The sequence below is a fragment of the Castanea sativa genome, chromosome 3, assembly GCF_040712315.1.
Source record: "Castanea sativa cultivar Marrone di Chiusa Pesio chromosome 3, ASM4071231v1".
Classification (NCBI taxonomy): domain Eukaryota; kingdom Viridiplantae; phylum Streptophyta; class Magnoliopsida; order Fagales; family Fagaceae; genus Castanea; species Castanea sativa.
The window spans coordinates 40,569,772-40,590,897 of NC_134015.1; the positions used below are offsets into that span (position 1 = coordinate 40,569,772).

Genomic DNA, 21,126 nt, shown 5'->3' on the forward strand with positions numbered 1-21,126 from the left:
CTCGGGATTGAGAGTTTATGTAAATAAAAATAGTGAGATTTATTATTCATTTAACAGTCGTTAATAGAATAATAAACTTACTACGGTCTAGTTCAATATATTTTATACACTTAAAATATATTAACATATCAACTAAAAATTTTCATTTTCATAATCAAGAGAAATCATCTTAATTGATATGTTATAATTTTCGTGGATGAAATGCCCAATTTTATCGTCGACTACAAACTAAGATTTTGAGTTTACAAAAAACTTGTGATTTACATCTTCTGTGACTAAATCATATACTATGCATCTCAAGGACTATATAATAATGTCCAAATATTCATGTTACCATTATTTTAGATAATAAAAAAACTTTATTACTTATAACATAATGTCATACATAGTATTATACAATAGAATTTTAGGACACTTCTTAACAGTTTTGCAAATTACTTTTGTAAAGTAGAAAAAGTAAGTAATTAGTGTAAAATAGACAACAAATTTTAGTTAGAATGATCTAAATGCTTTTAAAAGCCAAAAAAATCCAAATAAAGAGGCGGACTGAAACTCCAAAAAAAAAAAAATACTGCACAAAATACATAACTGATAACCCAACTTTATTTTATTTTATTTAAGAGAGATTCAACTTATGGCGTCTGCTTCTGATGATAACTCTTTATCATCAGACCAAAATACCAATTAGTTTTTGATGTAGGCGGGAATTGAACCCCAAATCTGTTATTCAATCATTTGAAACTTTACCAGTTGAGTTAGCTGGGATCCACTGTAATCCAACTTTTTCAAAAAAAAAAAAAAAAAAAGGAATAACCCAACGATGTCACGCTGACACGTGTGAAAAACCAAAAGCTAACAAAATTGGGAGTTCTCGTTGAGAGCTAACTAATCCCACATCGTCCAGTTACACGAAGCTATCTATGTTTATAAGCAAGAGCGAGAGTGTAAGGCTTGTCCCTTCGGGGACATCCGATAAAATTGGAACGATACAGAGAAGATTAGCATGGCCCCTGCGCAAGGATGACACGCATAAATCGAGAAATGGTCCAAATTTTTTTTCCTACCCAAAATTTCCCAAACCCATTTGTGCATTCTTCCATGGCTTCGTTCTTTTACACTTTCTCCATCTTTACATACGTTTTCGAGTCTTTCTCAACAGGTAAGCCCACACTTTTGGATCATTTTCGAGCGTTTCTTTTCTCTTCGCCTCTATTTGATATCAGAGCATATTGATATTTAGGGAAATTTTGAATCTTTGATAGTTTTGGTGGTTGACTTGGAATTATCATAATCATATTCCAGATTTTCATTGAATTACATTCGCTTAGTTAGAGCTTATTTTCACTGTTGTAATAAAGTTTGGTTGTTAGAAAGCATAAAATTTTCTAAATTTAAAACATGGATCGTGTAGCGTAATGCTGAAATGGTTGGCAAGATTGTCTCAAATTGCTGCTTTGCCTTCAGAATCTGAGTAATGTTTGGAGTCTATGCATTTCACTACCCCTGTGAGTTGTGACACAACATTCCTGGTGTGGAGATTGCATTTGACTTGGCCCCTCATTTAGTAAATTTCACTTGCTGGAGATTTTGAGAGATGCAAGTCCCACCTCAAATCCACCGTTCACTTATAGACAGGTAGCCAATGGAAAAATTTAGGGGTGTTTGGTAATGTTGTTCTAGTAACGTTGTTTGTATTTTTTAGAAATACGTATTAGTGAAAAAATATGTGAAAATACATGTAATATTGTTTAAATATTGAAAACTGTTGTTCTGGTTACACTACCAAACAACCTTTAGTTTTCAATGGCCAGCTAAGATTTTGAATGAATTTTTCAGCTTCCTAAACATCTGGTTGGTAAGTTGTTGTTTGATGGCATTTTCATACTTTTAGGTAGTCAATGTGTCAGTCTAAGCTCTGCACAAATCTCTGGTGCTAATAGTGGTTTTAGTGTGTGAGCTCCATTTGCACATAGATTTAAGGTTTAAACCAGCTCTCTAGGCTATAAGTTTCATAGGTACGATTGCTAGTTCTGACTATCAAGCTTTGAGGATTTCCTTTAGTCAGTTGTTTTTGTAGCTGGGGTGATGCAATCATTTTAAGAAGCTGCCGAAGAATAATATTGACAACGCTGAGAACATCAAGTCATCAATTTGGAAAATTTTATCTCCATCTTGAAAAAAAGAAAAAGAAGGAAAAAAATGAAAAAGAAGAAGTGAATAGATAGTTGAAGCCTCGGATTCAGCTATGCAATACTATGTATCTTTTTTTGTTTTTGTTTTTATTTTTTTTGGGAGATGAGCAATACTATGTAAGTAGTTGGATTAGAACTTTGTAGTAGAATTCATTGCTTCATCAATGTTCAAGATGTTGAGTTGTTGACTATACTGATGTGGTGTGATGTGCCTTATTTCCTCAAATAGCTTAAGATTCTGATTTTCTTTTTCAATGAGGAAGAAAATTATAGTTGCTCACATATCGGAATGCAGAAATATAATCTATGTAGGATGCACGGACACTTCATTTGGGGCACCGTACCTGTGTCGTACTTGTGTCGTAACAATGTCCAATCTGCTGTATCATGTTATAATTTTTTAAAAATTGCTCATGTCACCGTATCATACCCATGCCTGGACTTGTACCTGTGTCCATGCATCTTAGTCTAAGATTCCTTGGTTTCCTGTCCTGCAACCCTTACAAAGTTTTAGTGATTTGTTTATTGTTTTAAAAAAAAAAAAAATTTATTCTTACAGTATGGATTTGTTGGCTCATTATGTATCCCTTTTATATTTTCTTATTTTGTTGGCAATTTTCTTTTGTACAAACAGTGCAATGCCTCCATGTTGTCAAAACTGTTACAAGTTACAACCCTACAAGCTTACAGCATACATCAAGCCCTAACCATGTGGAGTAAAAAAAAGGCACCTATGTAGGCAATTGGTGGCCCATTTTGTCTGATGAGGAATATATCAACCACAGGTGTGCACATTACTGTGCAATTAGTCGCTCTTGATATGCTCCAAACTCCAGGTGGATGAGCCCCTTCCATCCCAGCTCCAAACACCTTTTAAGGACATTACCTGCATGTGATGTCCTTAAAAGGAGAAATCCTCAGATACTTAGACGTTGAAGCATTTCCAGCATTAAGAAGGAGCAAGGTTGAACTTAATTATGTAAGGTTATGGTCCATGTAATTTCTGTTGGCTTTGAAAATCTAGTTGATTTTGCCACCGTGTCCGACCGGCCATTTCCTAGCAATGGGTGACTTTGCTATGAAAGGGGAATGACAGGAGAAGCACTGCAAAGCCATGGAAAGAGAGAGTGAACTGTTTAGACTTCTAATTCCATTGTTGCTTTGCACACATAAGCATTGCTTTGATGTAAAGCAGGGGAATGATATAATTTCCTATTACCCATTCTATTGTTATTCATCGATCTATTGTTATCTCCTGATTCTACTATTATTCCTTCGGACATTGAAAGGCAAGCTTTCCTAGTATTTGGGTCACTAACTCTAGAATGTATTTTGGAGATCAAGGAATTTGGCTCTTTTTGAGATAGTTGAGATGAACATCCAGAAATCTTTATGGCAGATAAGAAGTAGAATGAAAAAAATACATGAGTGCAGTCCCAGAATCTTCTTTGGCAATTCCTAAATTAAGGGATGTTAAATGGTCTAGTCCATCAGAAGGTGCCATAAAGATCAACTGTGACACTGCAATTGGCGAAGACAAAGCCTATCTTGCAATTGTTGCCAGAACTGGAGAGGGACATTGGTATTACTATGTCCAAAAGAGTGGAAACCAACATCCCTGTCCAAAGCTGAAGCCGAAGCTATCAACTGGGCTGTCCACCAGCTAGTGAGTCATAATATTCACAAGGCCATTGTAGAAAGTGATGCCAAGGTTTGCATTGAAGCCATGTTAGAATCAAGCTCTAGGCCTCCATGGAGAATTGAGGTGCTAACTGCTGACACTCTGTCTTTAGCTCACAGGGTTAATTCTTTAGAATTCAAGTGGCTTCATGGACTCTTACTAAGAGTAGCTAATTGTTTTGTATTGGGCTTAGCCCCTGCTGTTCTTTCTGGTGTAATTAACTCTGAGCAAGCCTTTGTCCTAGGCTCTTTTGTATAGCCCTCTGGGGTAGTTTTGTTTTGAAATAAAATCACAGACTATCAAAAAAAAAAAAAAATCAGTTTAGGAAAAGAAGAAAAAAGAAATCATAGATTAGAATCAGGAAAAGCCTAAGTTTTAGGTTGCTCAAGCTATTTGAAACTAATACTGTGCCTCCAATAATGATATGAACTTCCTCAATCTGGAGCTCTTCCAAAACTAATTTTGAGGCACTTCCATGTTGTCCTACGGGAATCATGAGTAATATGGATTCATTATCATATAGTATTAAAGAAAGGGACTTTTACATGGTAGGAGTATTTTTTAATTAAGTAAAAAAGAAAAAGCAAAAAGAATGGGTGCAGTGTAGAAATGTAATTACTAATTAGTCTATGGACACAGCTTTTCTCACAACAAGTGTTGGAAGAATCGTATCAATAGAATGTTCACTATTTCAGCAATCATATGACCGTTTCTTTTTTCCTAGCATAAATTAATATATAATTATTGAAGAAAAAGAGCTGTGAAGTATGTTCAAATGAGAAATAACAATTTTATTTACTTCTTTCTATAAGAGCTAATCTCCACTGCTGTCTCTCTCTCTCTCTCTCTCTTTTAATTATTTTTTATTAAATACTAAGTACTTTAATACACACACGGGAAGAGGGGAGAAGGTTTTAAAGAAACTGATAATAGTGTATATCCAAAAGAGTCTAATTTCCACTGCCGTCTCTTGATGCAGCCAAATTGCAAAGAGCCTAACATTGCGCAGAAGGACTATAGAGCTGTGGAAGTAACAGAGAAAAAGGAAGTTCCTGCAGCCATGTGGGTAAGATTTCTTATTATATTTATGAGGAAGTTTATTGGTGAACTTTATGCAAATTTTGTGTGGAAAACCTAATCTTTTTGAGAAGGATGTCAAAATGATTATTTTGCAGGGGGAATTGTTCGTTGAATTCTTAAAATTGTTGGTTAATGATGTGAGTGGTTAGCCATCTTGGCAGTTACTTGGCTTGTGTGGGAAACCAGAAGGCGGCAATGAACATAGCAGACTAGAAAATGGAATGACATTTTTGGTGCCTCATGTTTTAACCTAGTATAAGTTTAGTATACTATTAGTTGATCAGAATCATAATCCGGTTATGAATCTTGCCTCAAAAGGAATGACATTTTTCCTATCATTTGTTGTTATTGAGTTCCCATCATTGTACATTTTTATGTTTGAAATGAGAGGTCTTTATAAAGTTGATTATGAATCAAAGGATGTTTCATTCTTGTTCTCTTTTTGGAAGATAAATTCTCATGCTTTTCTCACAAAGAGGGTGGTAATGACAAAACAACAGTTTCGCTTCTAATTTATGTCTTCACTGCATTTTTCAGGTAGTTTCAGCGGAGCCTAACTTTGATCAAACTGAGAACAAAATATCAGCCATTAAGGAGATTAAAGGACCAGCAGAGGCATTTGCAACAGCTAGAGAACCTCATTATTCCCCCATGCCTAAGGAAGTCCGAAAGGAGTGGACTCATGATATATGTCAGCTAACTACTCAAAGTGAGAAAAACTTAAATTCATACCTCCAAGGAAAGAAACACAAGGCCGCTTACGAGGCATTCAAAGCAAAGAACCAGCCAAACTTGGTCTCAGCTTCAACTGCAAAGAATACTGAGTAGCCAGTTGAGGAGCTGTTAAAGATGGTATCCACCAAAGGAGTGAAGCAGAGAACTATTACAAATCAAGAAGAGAAACAGCAAGGCCAGCCAAAGAGTGTTTTGGCTTCAATTGCAAACAGGGACGGAGCCAGGACTTTAAGTTAAGGGGGGCGACTTTGACCTCTAGCTTAGCAGATTCTTAACTGTTGAGGTTTTTTTTTTTTGATGTGTGCGTCTGCCAGCTAAAGACAAAATTATCCTATTTAAAACTTTTTAAAGGGCTAGTTGTTGTTGCACAAATGTTTTTGTGCTAGTATATATTGTTTTAGATTTATAAAATTTTTAAATGGCCTTTAAAATGAGGAAAATGCTAGAGGTATATTACTGATACAGTGAGTAATTATTGGTAAGTAAAAAGTGATGTAATTAATACGTCTATATGCAAACCAATAAGAATTTGTACTTCAATAGTTTGCAAAAATGGACCAGAACAGAAGAAAGAAGTTGTTAGTGTGAAAGAATCCACTTTAAGGTGCAACATTTGTAATATAAGCTGCACCGGAGAAAACAGCTTAGTTTCTCACTTTAATGGGAGGAAGCATTTGGCTCAGATTCAGTTACTCAGTGAACAGTGTTTTGGTGGACATGCTGACCAATTTTTGTGGTTCATATCACTGACATGGAAGCCATTGTGCTTGTTATGAACGTGAAGATGTTAGCTTAAAATGAGCGTGTTTGTTTTACTCTTTAATTTTAGCTGATTGCATTCACTGAAGTTGAAATGTAGAACCCTAAACCAATACTAGATTGTGAAATCCAGTGCAATAGAATTTTCTTCTGATTTTATTTATAATTAAAAGCCCCTTTATATGATGTACAACGGTTATTTCTGTGGTTTTTCTTTTTATTTGCCAAAAATATTCTTGTAATTTTTAAAAAATCCCTATAATAAGAGAAATAGAACCTATTAATTAATTTATTATGATAAAAATACTAATAATACTCTAATTTTCTGTTAAATATTTCACTACATAGCATAATACTAACACCTATATCCAAATGTCATGGAAAATATGATATTATGTAAAAAAGTTCTATCTTATAAAGTATATTACTAATTTTTCAACACTTGAAATTTAACACCTCAATGATTTTAAGCTTTGTTCTAAAAACTAGATTGGACTGGCTAGTTCAATCGGAAACCAATTTGGTTTGGTAAACTAGTCAAAACTGGTAAAAATTGAAAACTAGAACCAAAACCAGTTCTTTGATCATACCAGTTTTTAAAACCATGATTTTAGGGTAAATTGAAAAAAGTAAAAAGAAAAAGCACAACCCAACCCTAAAAATATGAATATTTTTTTTCCTTGAAAATAAAAAATTGGGTTAATTGTAGTCATCCATCATAATTATAAGGTATTTGCAATGTGCACCCTATAATTCATAATTTTAAACAACATCCTAAATCGAAAATGATTTGCAATATCCCTAGCTCACATCATCACTTTAGGGTGGATGTGTGGATGATTTTAATTAAACCATATTAAAATGTAATTTAAGTGATAGGCTATGGAACATCGATAACTCTAAAAAAAGAAGAAGAAAAAACCCTATACAAAAAGATACAAAGTTGATATACCAAGCTTAAGCCTAATATCTTCTAAAAAAATCGAAAAAAAAAACAAGCCTAATAATTTGCAATTATACAATTCAAGTTCTAAGCCAACAATTTATTAGAAAGATATTAGAAAGACAATTCCAATAGATTTATTTGTAAATCTAAAAGTTGTACTTCTATTACTTCAATAAATACATTATATTAGTTTGTTGAAATACGAGCAAAAGATTGTCAATCTTTCTAAAAGCTTTAAATAAAAATATTTCATACAAAACATTTAAATTTTTATAACTATATATGACTTTTAAATATTATTCTAGAAAAACAATAATATAATACTTTGTAAGACTAAAAATAAGAGAATATAAACCTATTAACCCTTTTAAAAATGTACTTACATTATTAGGAATTATCAATTAATAACTTAATATATAGGAACAAATATAACATAACCTTTGTTTTTACTCCACTGGATTCTTTTAAAATCTCTATATATATAATAAGACTCAAATTCTTTCACATCTACTTTTCACTATTCTCAAAACAACTACTGTTGTTTAATTAGTTGATATTTCAAAAAACAGAAGGACAACAAAAGTATTTTGACAAATGATTAAAAAATGGAATAATTGTAACTACTAATAATTTAAATTTCTTTTAAAATTATATGCATCAAAATTTCAAAGCTCTTCAACATCTAAACAATTAGATATTACACCCATAATAATAATAATAATAATAATAATAATAATAATAATAATAATAATAATAATAATTATTATTATTTTTATTATATTTTTTTAAAAGCTCTCAACAAACACATAACACATCCAATAGGTTAGTTGTTGTTGGTGATGTCATCATCATCATCCAAATTCAAGTTCCCAAACACAACCTTAACTATATCCAACTCCATATTGCATGTTTTTATCAATATTAATAACTATCCAAACATTCAAAACCTTTTCACATTCATACATTTACTTATTTTGAACAAAAAGAGAATCTCACAATAGAATTTTTTTAAATAAAAAAAATGTCTTTAGGCATTAATATCTAAACAATCAAAACCTTTTCACATTCATACATTTACTTATTTTGAACAAAAAAAGTATCTCACAATAGATATTTTTAAAATAAAAAAATGTCTTTAATCATGTGTATAACGTACGTGTTAGGCTAGTTATTTTTATTATACCTATCTTATATCTATTTGAATATGATATATACCAAGTTTAACCCTAATATTTAAAGTCTAATGCTAATAATTTTTTTGCAAAGATTTTTTTTTGAGAGGTACAATAGAATTTCACAATTTGTAGCATTTATTCCATGATAATTATTTTTTATCATCAAACTAAGACACCAATTAATTTTTGAAGTAAGTGGGGTCGAATTCTAGATTTTTTATTTCATAAAAAAATTTACTAGTTGAGTTAATTAAAGTACATGTCATTGTAAAGGCATTTGAAAGCACTTCTAATAAATTTATTAAAAATATAAATGTTTTACTTTACTATTATAAGTTCTTTAATTTGCTTCTCAAAAAAAAAAAAGTTCTTTAATTATACTCAATTATATCAATTTTGACTAAAATGAGCCACAAAAATTTCAATTCTTATCACCAGAGTTTCCCCCCCTTTCCTAATAAGCAAACACTAGATTTAAAATTATTATAATACTATAGATTAATAAATGAAGAAAATATAAACCAATTTAATCATCTAATTTTTTATTAAAAAATTACTTAAATTATTAGAAATTATTAATTAATAATGAGAATGATGGGGTTTTCTTTGATTTAAATAAATAAATAAATATATATATATATATATATATATATATCTGTGTGGGGGGTAAAAAAAAAAATATATATATATATATATATATATATATATTTGGGCCTTGGGTCTGATTTGGTGATGTAAACCTGTCCAAGCAGAGCCTTTGAGGCCTGCAGACCAGTTCACGCTACAAGGGGTGAAGGAGTTGTCCGATGAGGAGTATCTCCTCAGACGGGTCAAGTAAAGGTCATGGGACATGCCAAGGGGTTTGGAGATAGAATTCTGAAAGATCTGTTGGGTAAAGGCGTGATCCACGCAGTTGTTGGAAGGAAGAACGTGTGAGAAACATCAGGAGAGAAAAAACTATTACCACCACATTAAAGACCTTGCACCTACCTCCCTGATCGCATTAATAGAGAAATGACCTTTGAACAGTGAGGTTTAGCTTTCCAGCTGGTATTTGAAGGTTTCAAGAAGGTGCTGGATGGGACAAGTATCTAGTGAGGAGGTTTGTGATACACGTGGAAAAAAAAAGGAAGAAAAAGATAAATACTAGAGAACAAGAGATAGATAAAAAGAGGAGGATGCTAGAAGAAAAGGGGGATCGAATACTTAAACTGTAGTTGCAATATTATTCTTAAAGAAAAAAAGGCAATACAAGTGGTACTCGGCTTACATCCGAGGAGAGTTTCTTTGCTATTCTTATCTATTGAACACGCGGATAACGGTAATCTAGCCTGAATTCTCTATTTATCCAATATCCATAATCTAAGTTTTAAACCCATACTCTATAAATTTTATTGTATAGCTCTTTGAACCTGAGTCTATCTGGTGACTAGACCAGGTATAAATTGTGCATTTACTATACATACATACATATATATATATATATATATATATATATATATATGAGATAAAAGATAGAAAAATAATATTTAATTCCACCGCCCTTGGTTTTTATTTTTTTAATTTGACGTGATAAATCGGGATATGTCCACTTCCACCGACCTCAAACAAAATAAAAAGACTCCCAATACCCGACGGACTTCTCATTTCTCAGTTTTCAATTTTCAATTTTCAAATCTCTCTCTCTATCTCTCTCTCTCTCTCAGTCTGAATTTGAATCGAAGAAAGATCTCTCTCTGCGTGAAAGAGCAACAATCGGCTGACGTCTCCATCTTCCTTGATCGCTTGGAGTTCTCGCTCCAACGCAAGCACAAACGGAAACCCTAGAATTCAATCGAAGCCGAACAAGAATTTCTGATCTCCAAGTTCTCCCAGCGAAAGAGGGATTTTGTTTGTTTGTTTGTCAATTAGGGCTTCCTTTGCTTGAGAGACCCAAAGCCTTTTCCTTGAGAGATCCAAATCTCCAAAGGTGCTTGTAAATTGCTTACTATTACTATTAATCAAACCCCAATTTTGTAATTTTTGAAGCATATCCTCTTTTAGGGTTTTCATTATACCTCTATATCTCTTTGTAATTTTTCTATCAATTTGACTACTGATAATAGTTGTACACTTTTTATATGTATCTGGGTTTCTAATTTTGTCTGTAATTCTTGAATATACGCCAAGCGAATTGTATTACATTGCTGCGGCCACAGGCTTTTTTCATGAAATTAATGAATATTGAGTGAATTTTTCTGCCGATTGTTAAATCTTTTTCGATATTCAGTATATATTTTTTCATATTTCTTGTTTGGCTAAATTTTTAGTTACTAAAATATTGCAAAAGAGACATTCATAATGGCAATGCCCAAATTGAATCAACTGCCACCACCGCCGCCAAGGATTGGTATGTGGGAACCGATTTCGACTGCTCAGCCTGCTGAATTGGATATGAGTAGGACCCAGGAATTACTGAAGTTTATGGAGGATGCAGGGTTGTATGAGAGTGGTGAAGAATCTCTGAAAAGGCAGGAGGTGCTGGGGAGGTTGGACCAAATTGTGAAAGCATGGGTCAAAAAGGTTACTGAGGCTAAGGGGTATAATGAGGAGATGGTGGAAGAAGCTAATGCTGTTATCTTTACATTTGGGTCTTATCGTTTGGGCGTGAACGGCCCAGGTGCAGATATTGACACGCTGTGTGTTGGGCCGAGGCATGTTACTCGGGAGGAAGATTTCTTTGGTGAACTTCATAGGATGCTGGCTGAGTTGCCTGAAGTGCAAGAGTTGCATCCTGTCCCTGATGCTTATGTTCCTGTCATGAAGTTTAAGTTCGATGGGGTTTCCATCGATCTTCTTTATGCAAAGTTGGGGTTATGGGTTATTCCTGATGATTTGGATCTTTCTGTGCCAACTTTGCTGCAAGATTTGGATGAGAAGAGTGTGCTTAGTCTTAATGGGTCTAGAGTTACTGATAAGATCTTGCATATGGTTCCTAATGTCCAGAATTTTCAGACGACATTAAGATGCATAAGATATTGGGCTAAACAGCGTGGCGTTTATTCGAATGTTGCAGGGTTTCTGGGTGGTATAAATTGGGCGATTCTGGTTGCTCGGATATGCCAGTTGTACCCAACTGCACTGCCTAGTTTGTTGGTTTCTCGGTTTTTCAAGGTGTATTGCCAATGGCGGTGGCCTAATCCTGTTTTGCTATGTCCCATTGAAGGAGGATCTTTGGTGCTTCCGTCTTGGGATCCTAGAAGAAATTTCAGAGACAGGAACGATTTAATGCCCATAATCACACCGATGTATCCTTGCATCAACTCCAGTTACAATGTGTCTTCAAGTACACTGTGTATTATGCAGCAAGAATTTCAGAGGGGAAACAATATTTGTGAGGCAATGGATGCAAGTGTGACTGGCTGGAATACTCTTTTTGAGCGTTTTCTTTTCTTTGAAGCATATAAGAACTATCTGCAGATAGATATTACTGCTCGGAAGGACGTTGATTTAATGAATTGGCAAGGATGGGTTGAATCTCGGCTTCGTTTGCTGACTTCAGAGATTGAGAGAGATACAAGAGGGATGCTACTGTGCCACCCACATCCTGGTGAATGTTTGGACAAATCCAAACGATTCCATCGTTGTTATTTTATGGGCTTGCAGCGGAAACCAGGTGTTTGTGCTCAGGAAGGTGGACCGTTTGATATAAGGTTTACTGTTGAGAAATTTAAGAACATGGTGGGGATGTACACCTTTAAAAAGCCTGGGATGTGGATTGGTGTATGTCACATAAAAAGCAATAATATTCCGCTGTTTGTCTTTCCTGGTGGAGTTAGGCCTGCTCGTCTGAAGAGAGTAGCCAGGGAAAATGGTGCTGCTGCTGAAGTTGATGAAGCTGGTGATGGAAAGAAGAGAAAAATAGATGAATCTATCACATCCTATAAGTTGAGAAAATTTGATTCTGTGGCAGGGACTAAGAATACACCTTTGGCAGTGGAAGCTAAATTAGAGGATAGTTCAGTCACTGCAAGATGTCCTATTGTGGATTGTTCACAAAGTTGTCTAGGAAATGAAGGGTCCTTCAAATTTAGCCAACCAGTGGGAGCTTCATCTTCTGCCAGTGGTTCATCAAGCTCTACTGCAGTTGTGATCCTTGTTTCTGATATTGTTCCTGCTCCATCTGTGTGCCAGCAAGGTTCTTCTGAAGAACATGAAAGATTTCAAGATGATGCACAATCAATGGGTGAAGTCCAACCAAATTTTGGTGAAGGAACAAGGGTTGAGAATGAGGGGATACGGCAAGGAGTGGCTACAGGGAGAGATTGCTCTAATATCTTCAGGAATGATGGAGGGGTAGAGGAACTTGAGCCTACTGCACCATCCTCTAATGTAGTATCTGCTTCATACGGTGCCCAGAAGCCACTTATCAAGTTTAATTTTACTTCTTTGGTTAGAACAAACTGCTAGAGCAATACACTAAAATTCACTTGTTTTGTAAGTATTTTTCTAGGAATGAATTCTTTATAGAGTGTCAGACCTTATTCGTTTTTTTTATCCCTCCATTGATGACATCTGCAAAGATGGGCTTCGTTTTTTCTTATTTTTTGGAGGTGGCCTGGTTGCTATAGTGGAAGTGTGCAGTTTACAACACAGGCTTCTTTCCTTTACAGACCTCTTGTATTGAGATTAATTTTTAGTGAATGAATTCAGTTTTAGAGATTCTGACTCCTCTCTCTCTCTCTCTCTCTCTCTCTCTCAACATGTGCTGTTTCTTTCCCTCCTTTCGTTATATACATTTGTTAAGGTGGAAGTTGTTGGTGATAATAATGGTGATTGTGTTTTGTAATAATCTGCTTCAATTTGGCTATTGAGAGTATTAATAATTGAATTTGGACACTTGAAAGCTGGTTACTTATTGAATTATCAATTCTACGATTTCATTCTTGAGAAATGTTTTCATGAAGCTTCTTGAATGTTAATTCTGAATGTACACAGAATCAAATTGCTTTGCATGGCAATTAGGTGATCTGTGTACATTCAGAAAAATTTACTCGTGCATTTTTTGCCCGGTTGTCTTAACTTGGATTACTTATAGAGATTTCCCCAATCTGCCTAGCTTTTCATTTTAAGAAAATGAATTGAAATGGTATGGAAAATCGGAAATTGAATACAAGTAAAGCATAATATTTTTTTCTGGAATTTCTTAATCAATGGGAATTGGCAACTCCTTTCAGAATACTGTTAGTCTGGTCCTTTATAGTTAACAAGATGTGGCAGTAGGTTATCTTCTCTTTTCCTCCTTTTTCTGGCAAATGGGGAAAAACTATAGTGTCAGTCATGGGGTGGTCTTCTTTTATAAAGAACTAGCATGAAGCCGCTTGTTGCGTGTGATAATTTTTTTAAGTGGTCTCATTAAATTTATTTTTTGCAATTTGGACTAATTTAATAAATAGTAATGTATTTCATAATCCATATTTCCATTTATTATAGGAACAATAACAAATATAATATAAATAATTTATGTTGTACCAAAATGAAAATAATAATTTTTTTTTCAAGAATTCAAAAGGGATGTTAGCAAAAATACTACAATCCCAGGAAAACTAGGTTTACAGCCTTCACTTTTTTTTTTTTTTTCATTGGATTTCATTTGAACCATTTAGTTCGGCCATGTTGTAACAGAGGCATTATAGTCTTTTTAAATGCAGTAAACTCAAAGTAGACTATTTCATGAATTGAATTCAAATGGGCCCTTTAAAATTAAGGCCAAGCGGTTACCTTTTCTTTTCATATCTAAATTCTTTGCGGTAGTCACGCTCTTTAAACTAAGAATATAGGTGTAAGTCATCGGTTAAAATCCTAGAAAGGGCTTTTCTATTTTCCATGAAACTCCTGTCTTAGTCTTCATTTTTCAGCAGAGAATATAGATATGAAAAGAAAAGGTAACCGCCTGGCCTTAATTTTTTAGTAAAAGTTTAAACCTAATTTTTTTTGCCCTACAATCCAAAAACCAAAAACGTATCTAAAACAAATTTAATAAAACTTAACAAAACTACAATTCAAAATAAAAAAAGAAAGGGAAGAATAAAACCCACATCAAAGTCAAACTCCTCCTGAATATGTAGAACATGTTAGATGTGATGTGATCAAGCCAAATATCCAATGCATTAGCAAATTCAAAATTTTTAATAAGGCTTTGAAATCACACAATAGAAATATGTGGTTGTTCTCGAGCAAAAATGCTAGTTATAACTTTATACATGATGATTGTAACTCTTTTTCCTTAACAATATATAAATAAATAAATAATCAAGAGCACAATTCCAAAGGGAAAAAAAGTTGAGAAATTTTTTGAAAAAAAAAAAAGATTAAAAAAAGAAAGAAAGAAGTATTGTGTAAATACTATCATAATCTAATTTAACATTTAATCCAACACCAGAAAAATAAATAGATAAATAGATAATTTTAAACAAAAAATTGAATTTGTTTTCTTAAAAATATCAAAGAATATAGTAATAATATAAAGAAGAGTAAGAGCAATATAAAATTAATATTCATAAACACTTCAAACAATTACTTAAACATCCAGAAACATCATATAACAAAGACGTAATAATTTGTTGCTAATTTGTTAAACAAAATATTTACAAATGGTGAAAGGAAATTGCAAAGAACTTCTTTTTCAACCACACAAACTATTCTTCATTATATTGTCCACACTATCCTGTTGTTTTCCAAATAAACTAAAATTTGACAACAATACAAAATTTGACATATTATTATATGTTTTTTTTTCCCCCAAATCGAGTCAACAAAAACACAATTCATTTAGAGCATTTAGTATTGTAAATAAAATGATAAAAAAAATAGTTACATCAAGGAACACATTTGAATTTGTCAATAATAGGATAATGGAGGTACAAACTTGATCTAGCAGGAGATCTATAACATATATACTTGATTCGGACCCCTCCTATGGCGCAATTGTTAGGTTTTATCGTTTCAATAATCAATGATTAAGTAAGACTTGTAAATACCTTTTTAAAGACAAATTTTAAAAATGATTTTTTATTCTTCATTAATTTTATTTTTCAGTTATAAACATATAAATTAAAGTAGATGAAATGTAAAGACGAAATTATATGTAAAGTTAAAATTGTCTAAGATGAATTTGTAAAGTCAATATATTTATATATTTAATATTATAAAAAAATTAAAGTTAAAAAATGAATAAAAAATAGAATAATGATGTCACCAGTGACGTGGTGGATGAGGTGGCTCAATAGAAGTATAACAACAATAAATGTTATATTTTATTTTTTAAATATATATAAATTTGTTTTAAAAAAATAATCAAATACAAGTGATTTATGTAGAAGTAATTGTCCAATAATAAATTACTTCAATAGAATATGTCAAAATTTTTCATGGTTTAGAAATTGGACTAGACCGATTAATTGAATTGTTTCAATCAGGAATTGAACACAAAACTGGTTAGGTAAAAACTGACAATTCAATCGTGAAAATTGTATGTTCAATCGGTAAAAATTGAGAATCAGACCCATTTTCAGTTCTTTCACCGTTTAGTTTTTTAAAATAATAGAAATTGTGTTTTTAAACTTTTTGATACATAATATACACTGAATTCATACTCTTATGAGTGCCTAAAATCATGTATGGTGTACCCCTAGACCCCAGCTGCCAACCCCTAGATAATTACTCTTGTTTCAAGTGTTGGCTGTGTATTTTTCAATAAAAAGAGTCTTTAAACACAAAAATTTCACATTCACTTATATGACAAATCGATAATAATAAATAAAAAAGTGATGTCAATAGTAAATTTAAAGGAGAACTAATAAAATCTTGCAAACTCAATTGTTGTGAAAAATATTATGATTTTGTTAGTGTATATAACATTGCTCTTCAATAAAATCACGTTAGTATACAAAAAACATTTACTTAAAGAATTATTCTAATGACACATTTAATTATACATTCAATTTTACAATTTACTGAATTATGCAACTTTGAATATTGATAATTTTCTACCCATATATACCTGCTATTTTTCGTCTACGACTTATAATTACACAAGTGAAGTAAGTTTATGGAAATCGGGCATGCAAATGCATGAATCCCATTACTTAAAGAAAGAAAGAAAAAAAAATCTCAACATCCTAGAATAGTTAGTACGATGCCACGCTGACAAGTGTGGAAGCCCAAAATCTAACTGAATTGGGCCTTCTAGTTACGAACCAACTGATCCCACACTGACTAGTTACACGAAGCTATCTATGTTTATAAGCAAGAGCGAGAGTACAAAGCTTGTCCCTTTGGGGACATCCGATAAAATTGGAACGATACAGAGAAGATTAGCATGGCCCCTGCGCAAGGATGACACGCATAAATCGAGAAATGGTCCAAATTTTTTTTCTTTCCCTAATCCTTGCGTGAATTCTGCCTCACTATCTTCTTTGTTCTTTTACACTTTCTGCTTCTTTACATGCGTTTTGGAGTCTTGCTCAACAGGTTAGCCGAGACTTCTGCTCATAATTCTTTTAGGTTAATACTATTTGATAGTTAGGGAGAGTTTGAATCTTTGATAGTCGTTATATTTCAATATTAAAGCTTTAAAATAGAAAAAAGAAAATATTAGAACTGTTGAAGCTTATTAATAATTCACACCTTTTGGATTCGCAATAGTTTTGGTGGTTGACTTGGATAGTTGGATATTACCACAATTGTATTCCAGATTTTCATTTAAATTTGCTTTATCCAATTATTTGTGTAATCATGACATGAGAGCAAAAATAAAACCCCAATTTGCAGTTTTGGCCTAAGTCCAGAAAAAGAGGGAATGATGACATTATCGATCGTCGCACGTAAAACACATGATCACTTCTCTGGCTTTCATTGAAATTTGAAATTAAGCAAACTGAAGGATGGAGCTACACTTGAGCCTGCCTTGAATGTCATAGAGTGACCATAGGCTAAGCCATTGCCATAGCTTGTCATTGTGCAATGCTGAATGGTTGTCATTGCTTGGGCCTACACTTTGAAATTTCCAAAATACAAGTCATTAGTGTCCCCCGATTAGGAACTCGAGAGTCCAGGGTATAGGTTAAAACCTTTGTGAGGATTGGGGTCGTTTAGGATGCCAGAGTGAGCACCCGAGATAGTCTCAATTGTTGCTTTACCTTAAAAAACTTACTAATGTTTTTATGCATTTCACTACCCTTGTGACAGAACATAGCAAAATTTAGTATTAAGTGACCATCTAAGGTTAATATAAACTTTTTATGTTATCTAAACATCCGTTTGGAATGTTCTAGTTGATGGTGTTTTCATAGGTAGTCAATGTCAATCTAAGCTCTTCACAATTCATTGGTGCCACTGGTGCTACAGGTGGTTTTAGTGTGTGAGCTCCATTTGGGCATAGATATAAGTTTCATAGGTACAATCGAACTCTCTAGGCTAGAAGTTTCATATGTACAATTGCCAGTTCTTACTATCACGCTCGGGATTTCCTTTAGTCGGTTGTTTTTGTAGCTGAAGTGGTGCAATCATTTTGAGAAGCTACTGAAGAATCATTTTGACAAAGCTGAGGACATCATTTAGGAAAAATTTGACAACAACTTGAAGATAAAAAAAGAAAAAGAAGTTAAATGGGTTATAACTTGGAAGTAGATTTGCTTGTAAATGTTCATTATGTTGACAATACTGATGAAGGTGTGATGTGCCATATTTCCTCAGATAATTTAAGATTATGATTTCCTTTTTCAACGAGGAAGAAAATATGATGATAGTTTTTTTACATATATGAATGCAGAAAGAAAATATATGATCCCTTGCCATCCTGCAGATAGAGCAACCTTTCCAGAGTTTTAGCGATTTGATGAGGAATTTATCCACCACAGGTGTGTACAATACTGTGGAATTAGTCTCTCTTGATATGGTTCAAATTTCAGTTGGATGAGCCCCTTCCATCCCAGCTCGGAAAGTAGTAGCACATTACCTTCCCATGATGTCCTTAAATGGAGAAAACCTCAGATCCTTAAGATGTTGAAGCATTTTTCAGCAGTAATATTATTGGAAATTTGGAACAGTTTTCACCCCCTGGAGCAAGGTTGAACTTAATTATGTAAGGTTATGGTCCATGTAATTCCAGTTTGCTTTGAAAATCTGGTTGATTTTTCCACCATTTCCTACTCTGTGTCATTGCCATTTCCTAACAATGAAGTGTTGGAATCTACAGCTGTGTGCCAATGAGATGTGTGCCAATGAGCACTGGGTATGGTTTTTATTTGTTCTGGAGCAAGAATGAAATGATGATTTTTGCAGCCATATTTGTGGGAGAAGATACAAAGTCTGGATTCTCAAATAGATAATTGAAGAAAAATTTGTGATTTTGTATTTAACTTCTCTTAATCCTAGATAGAATTCACTTGTGAAGTTGAAAGAAGATGTAGGTTAAAAATGTTTGCTTACGGGTGACTTTGCTATGAAAGAGGAATGGATACTGTTTGACTTTTGATTGCATTGATGCTTTGCACACATAAGCTACTTTAAATTTCACTGTAAAGCAGTGAAATGATATAATTTACTAGTATCCAGTTGCAGTTGTTAATTAAAACCTAATGAGATGTGATTAGAATGATAATTGTTACTCAAATGAGAATTTCCTTTGTGTTCTACACGTTTTGTGAGCAAATTTTTTGTGGTAGAAGTGTCCATGTGGACTGAACTAGCAGAAGTTAATAGGATATTAGATGGGTCATTGAGCTAGCAAGGGAGGAATGATGGCAGGTCATGGGTTTTGAAGGTGACTCCAAAGCTTCCATGGATGGTTTAATCAACCCAAGTTTACATGGCAGGTGATCAATATAGTTGAGGAGATTAGGAGGTTGAGAAAGGATCAGAGTGGTATGTTTCAACTTTCAAATGGGTTTGTAGGGGAAAGCCTACTCCCTAGCTCTTGAGTTGGGTATGTGGGCTCTGCATATAGGGTTTGAGGGGTTTCTGAGCTCAATTGCTTAGCCTTCTGTTACGGTAGATGCTTTTAGGCAGGACTGTTTGTATCATTCTTTTGTAATTATCTTGGTTTATGTTCGGTAGATTTTTTTCTGTTTGAGGAAAAAAAGAGGAAACAAGAAAAGGATATTGTAGATTAGAATGGGGAAAAAGCCTAAGTTTTGGGTTGCTCTAAGCCATTTGAAACGAGTATTGTGCCTCCAATAATGATGTGAAATTCAATAATTGGATCTCCTCCAAAACTAATTTTCAGGCACTTACATATTGCCCTACTGTAACCACGAGCAATATGTAATCTTATTCATGGGAGATAGATAAATAGTGGAGAGGTGGAGGTGGGTTGGAATTACATATATGGGGGCATCACAAAAGAAGATATTATTATTGAATTATCACTTGATTGGTTGAATCTCATGTGACCTCTTAATCCTATATATTAAACAAAGAACTCTTAAATGGTAGGAGTGGTTTTTTAATTAAGTGGGGAGAAAAAAGAATGGTGCTACACAATAAGTCTAGCCGTCTAGGGACAACTTTTGCCACAATTTTGTTGATAGGGAAAAAAGAAAAAGAAAAGATAGGTCTATGTAATAACAGTTGTCCACCACTCATGGTAAATCACTTTTAACTAATTGTGGAAAAAATTGTGACAAATTTTGTGTCCCATTTATTGATATAAACGTTGCCCCAAATAATAGTCATGATTTCCCAGGCCCTATCTGCCGACCTTAAGTGCTGGCTTTGTGTTTTCAATGAAATTGGAACAATACAGAGAAGATTAACATTGCCCCTCCTTAAGGATGACACACATAAAACATATGATCACTGGATCTGCCATTTTAAGAGTGATTTGGTTCTCATTGAAGCTAACCAAACTGATTGGAGTCACACTTTAGTCTGCCATGAATGTTATGGGTAGTTTTAGCGTGTGAACTCCATTTGGGCATAGATATAAGTTTACAGTTTAAAGTTCAAATCAGCTCAATAATCTATAGTCTAGAAGTTTGTTAGGTATGATCGTATGAGTGCTAGTCCTGACTATCACGCTATAAGGATTTTTTTTTTCTTTTGTGTGGATAAGTCATGCTTCAAGAATTGGCTTTATTCTGTTTTGGATAGGCCTTTTAAGGAGAAGTATGGAATGCCAACAGGCGCCTCTTAATCAATTGATTCTCTAGGGCAGGGTGGTGCAAACATTTCAAGATGCTGATGCAGAGTTATATTGACAAAGCCCGAGGAAATCAATTAGGTAAATTTTCGTCAACAACTTTATAGAAAAATAGAAGAGGAACAACTGAATAGATAGATGAAACCAAAGTTCAGCCACACAATACTGTTTAGTTTGATTAAAATGTGGAAGTAGATTTTCTTGCCAAGGTTCATGATGCTGAATATACTCATGAAACAAAAAGAGCATCTCAATGTGCTTTGAAATAAAGAGAGTTCATTTTATGGGAAAGATTTAGTAGTTAACAAATTTAAAGGTAAGTAATACTGTCACATCATTTTGAAATCAGTAAATCAGTTTAGCATTCCTTATTTGGT

At 33.5% G+C, this 21,126-nt stretch overlaps 2 protein-coding genes, 1 long non-coding RNA gene and 3 other non-coding genes across 6 annotated transcripts; all 6 read left to right on the forward strand.

Moving 5' to 3' along the window:
- Positions 1–945: 945 nt before the first annotated feature.
- LOC142627474 (uncharacterized) lies at positions 946–6,203 on the forward strand. The gene is made up of 4 exons (XM_075801344.1): positions 946–1,159; positions 2,827–3,957; positions 4,853–4,939; positions 5,491–6,203. The coding sequence occupies exons 2-4, from the start codon at positions 3,919–3,921 to the stop codon at positions 5,779–5,781; spliced, it is 417 nt and encodes a 138-aa protein (XP_075657459.1). The 5' UTR covers positions 946–1,159; positions 2,827–3,918; the 3' UTR covers positions 5,782–6,203.
- Positions 954–1,056, forward strand: LOC142630117 (U6 spliceosomal RNA). Its single transcript, XR_012843229.1, has one exon. It is a non-coding gene; the product is annotated as a U6 spliceosomal RNA (small nuclear RNA).
- A 3,973-nt stretch (positions 6,204–10,176) lies between the features above and the next one.
- LOC142628162 (nuclear poly(A) polymerase 1-like) lies at positions 10,177–13,267 on the forward strand. The gene has a single exon (XM_075802187.1). It carries the CDS (start codon positions 10,909–10,911, stop codon positions 13,015–13,017), a length of 2,109 nt encoding a protein of 702 aa, XP_075658302.1. The 5' UTR covers positions 10,177–10,908; the 3' UTR covers positions 13,018–13,267.
- Positions 13,268–16,876: 3,609 nt separating this feature from the next.
- LOC142629899 (uncharacterized) lies at positions 16,877–18,905 on the forward strand. Its single transcript, XR_012843146.1, has 2 exons — positions 16,877–17,079; positions 18,380–18,905. It is a non-coding gene; the product is annotated as an uncharacterized LOC142629899 (long non-coding RNA).
- On the forward strand, positions 16,878–16,980 carry LOC142630121 (U6 spliceosomal RNA). Its single transcript, XR_012843233.1, has one exon. It is a non-coding gene; the product is annotated as a U6 spliceosomal RNA (small nuclear RNA).
- A 1,408-nt stretch (positions 18,906–20,313) lies between the features above and the next one.
- On the forward strand, positions 20,314–20,416 carry LOC142630122 (U6 spliceosomal RNA). Its single transcript, XR_012843234.1, has one exon. It is a non-coding gene; the product is annotated as a U6 spliceosomal RNA (small nuclear RNA).
- The last annotated feature ends 710 nt before the right edge of the window (positions 20,417–21,126 follow it).

Excerpts from the sequence above, each read along its gene's own strand:
- LOC142628162 (XM_075802187.1), top strand. The coding sequence starts at position 10,909 with ATGGCAATGCCCAAATTGAATCAACTGCCACCACCGCCGCCAAGGATT.
- LOC142627474 (XM_075801344.1), top strand. The coding sequence starts at position 3,919 with ATGTTAGAATCAAGCTCTAGGCCTCCATGGAGAATTGAG. Across the intron at positions 3,958-4,852 it reads GGCCTCCATGGAGAATTGAG|CCAAATTGCAAAGAGCCTAA; the intron begins GTGCTAACTGCT and ends CTCTTGATGCAG. Across the intron at positions 4,940-5,490 it reads AAGTTCCTGCAGCCATGTGG|GTAGTTTCAGCGGAGCCTAA; the intron begins GTAAGATTTCTT and ends TGCATTTTTCAG.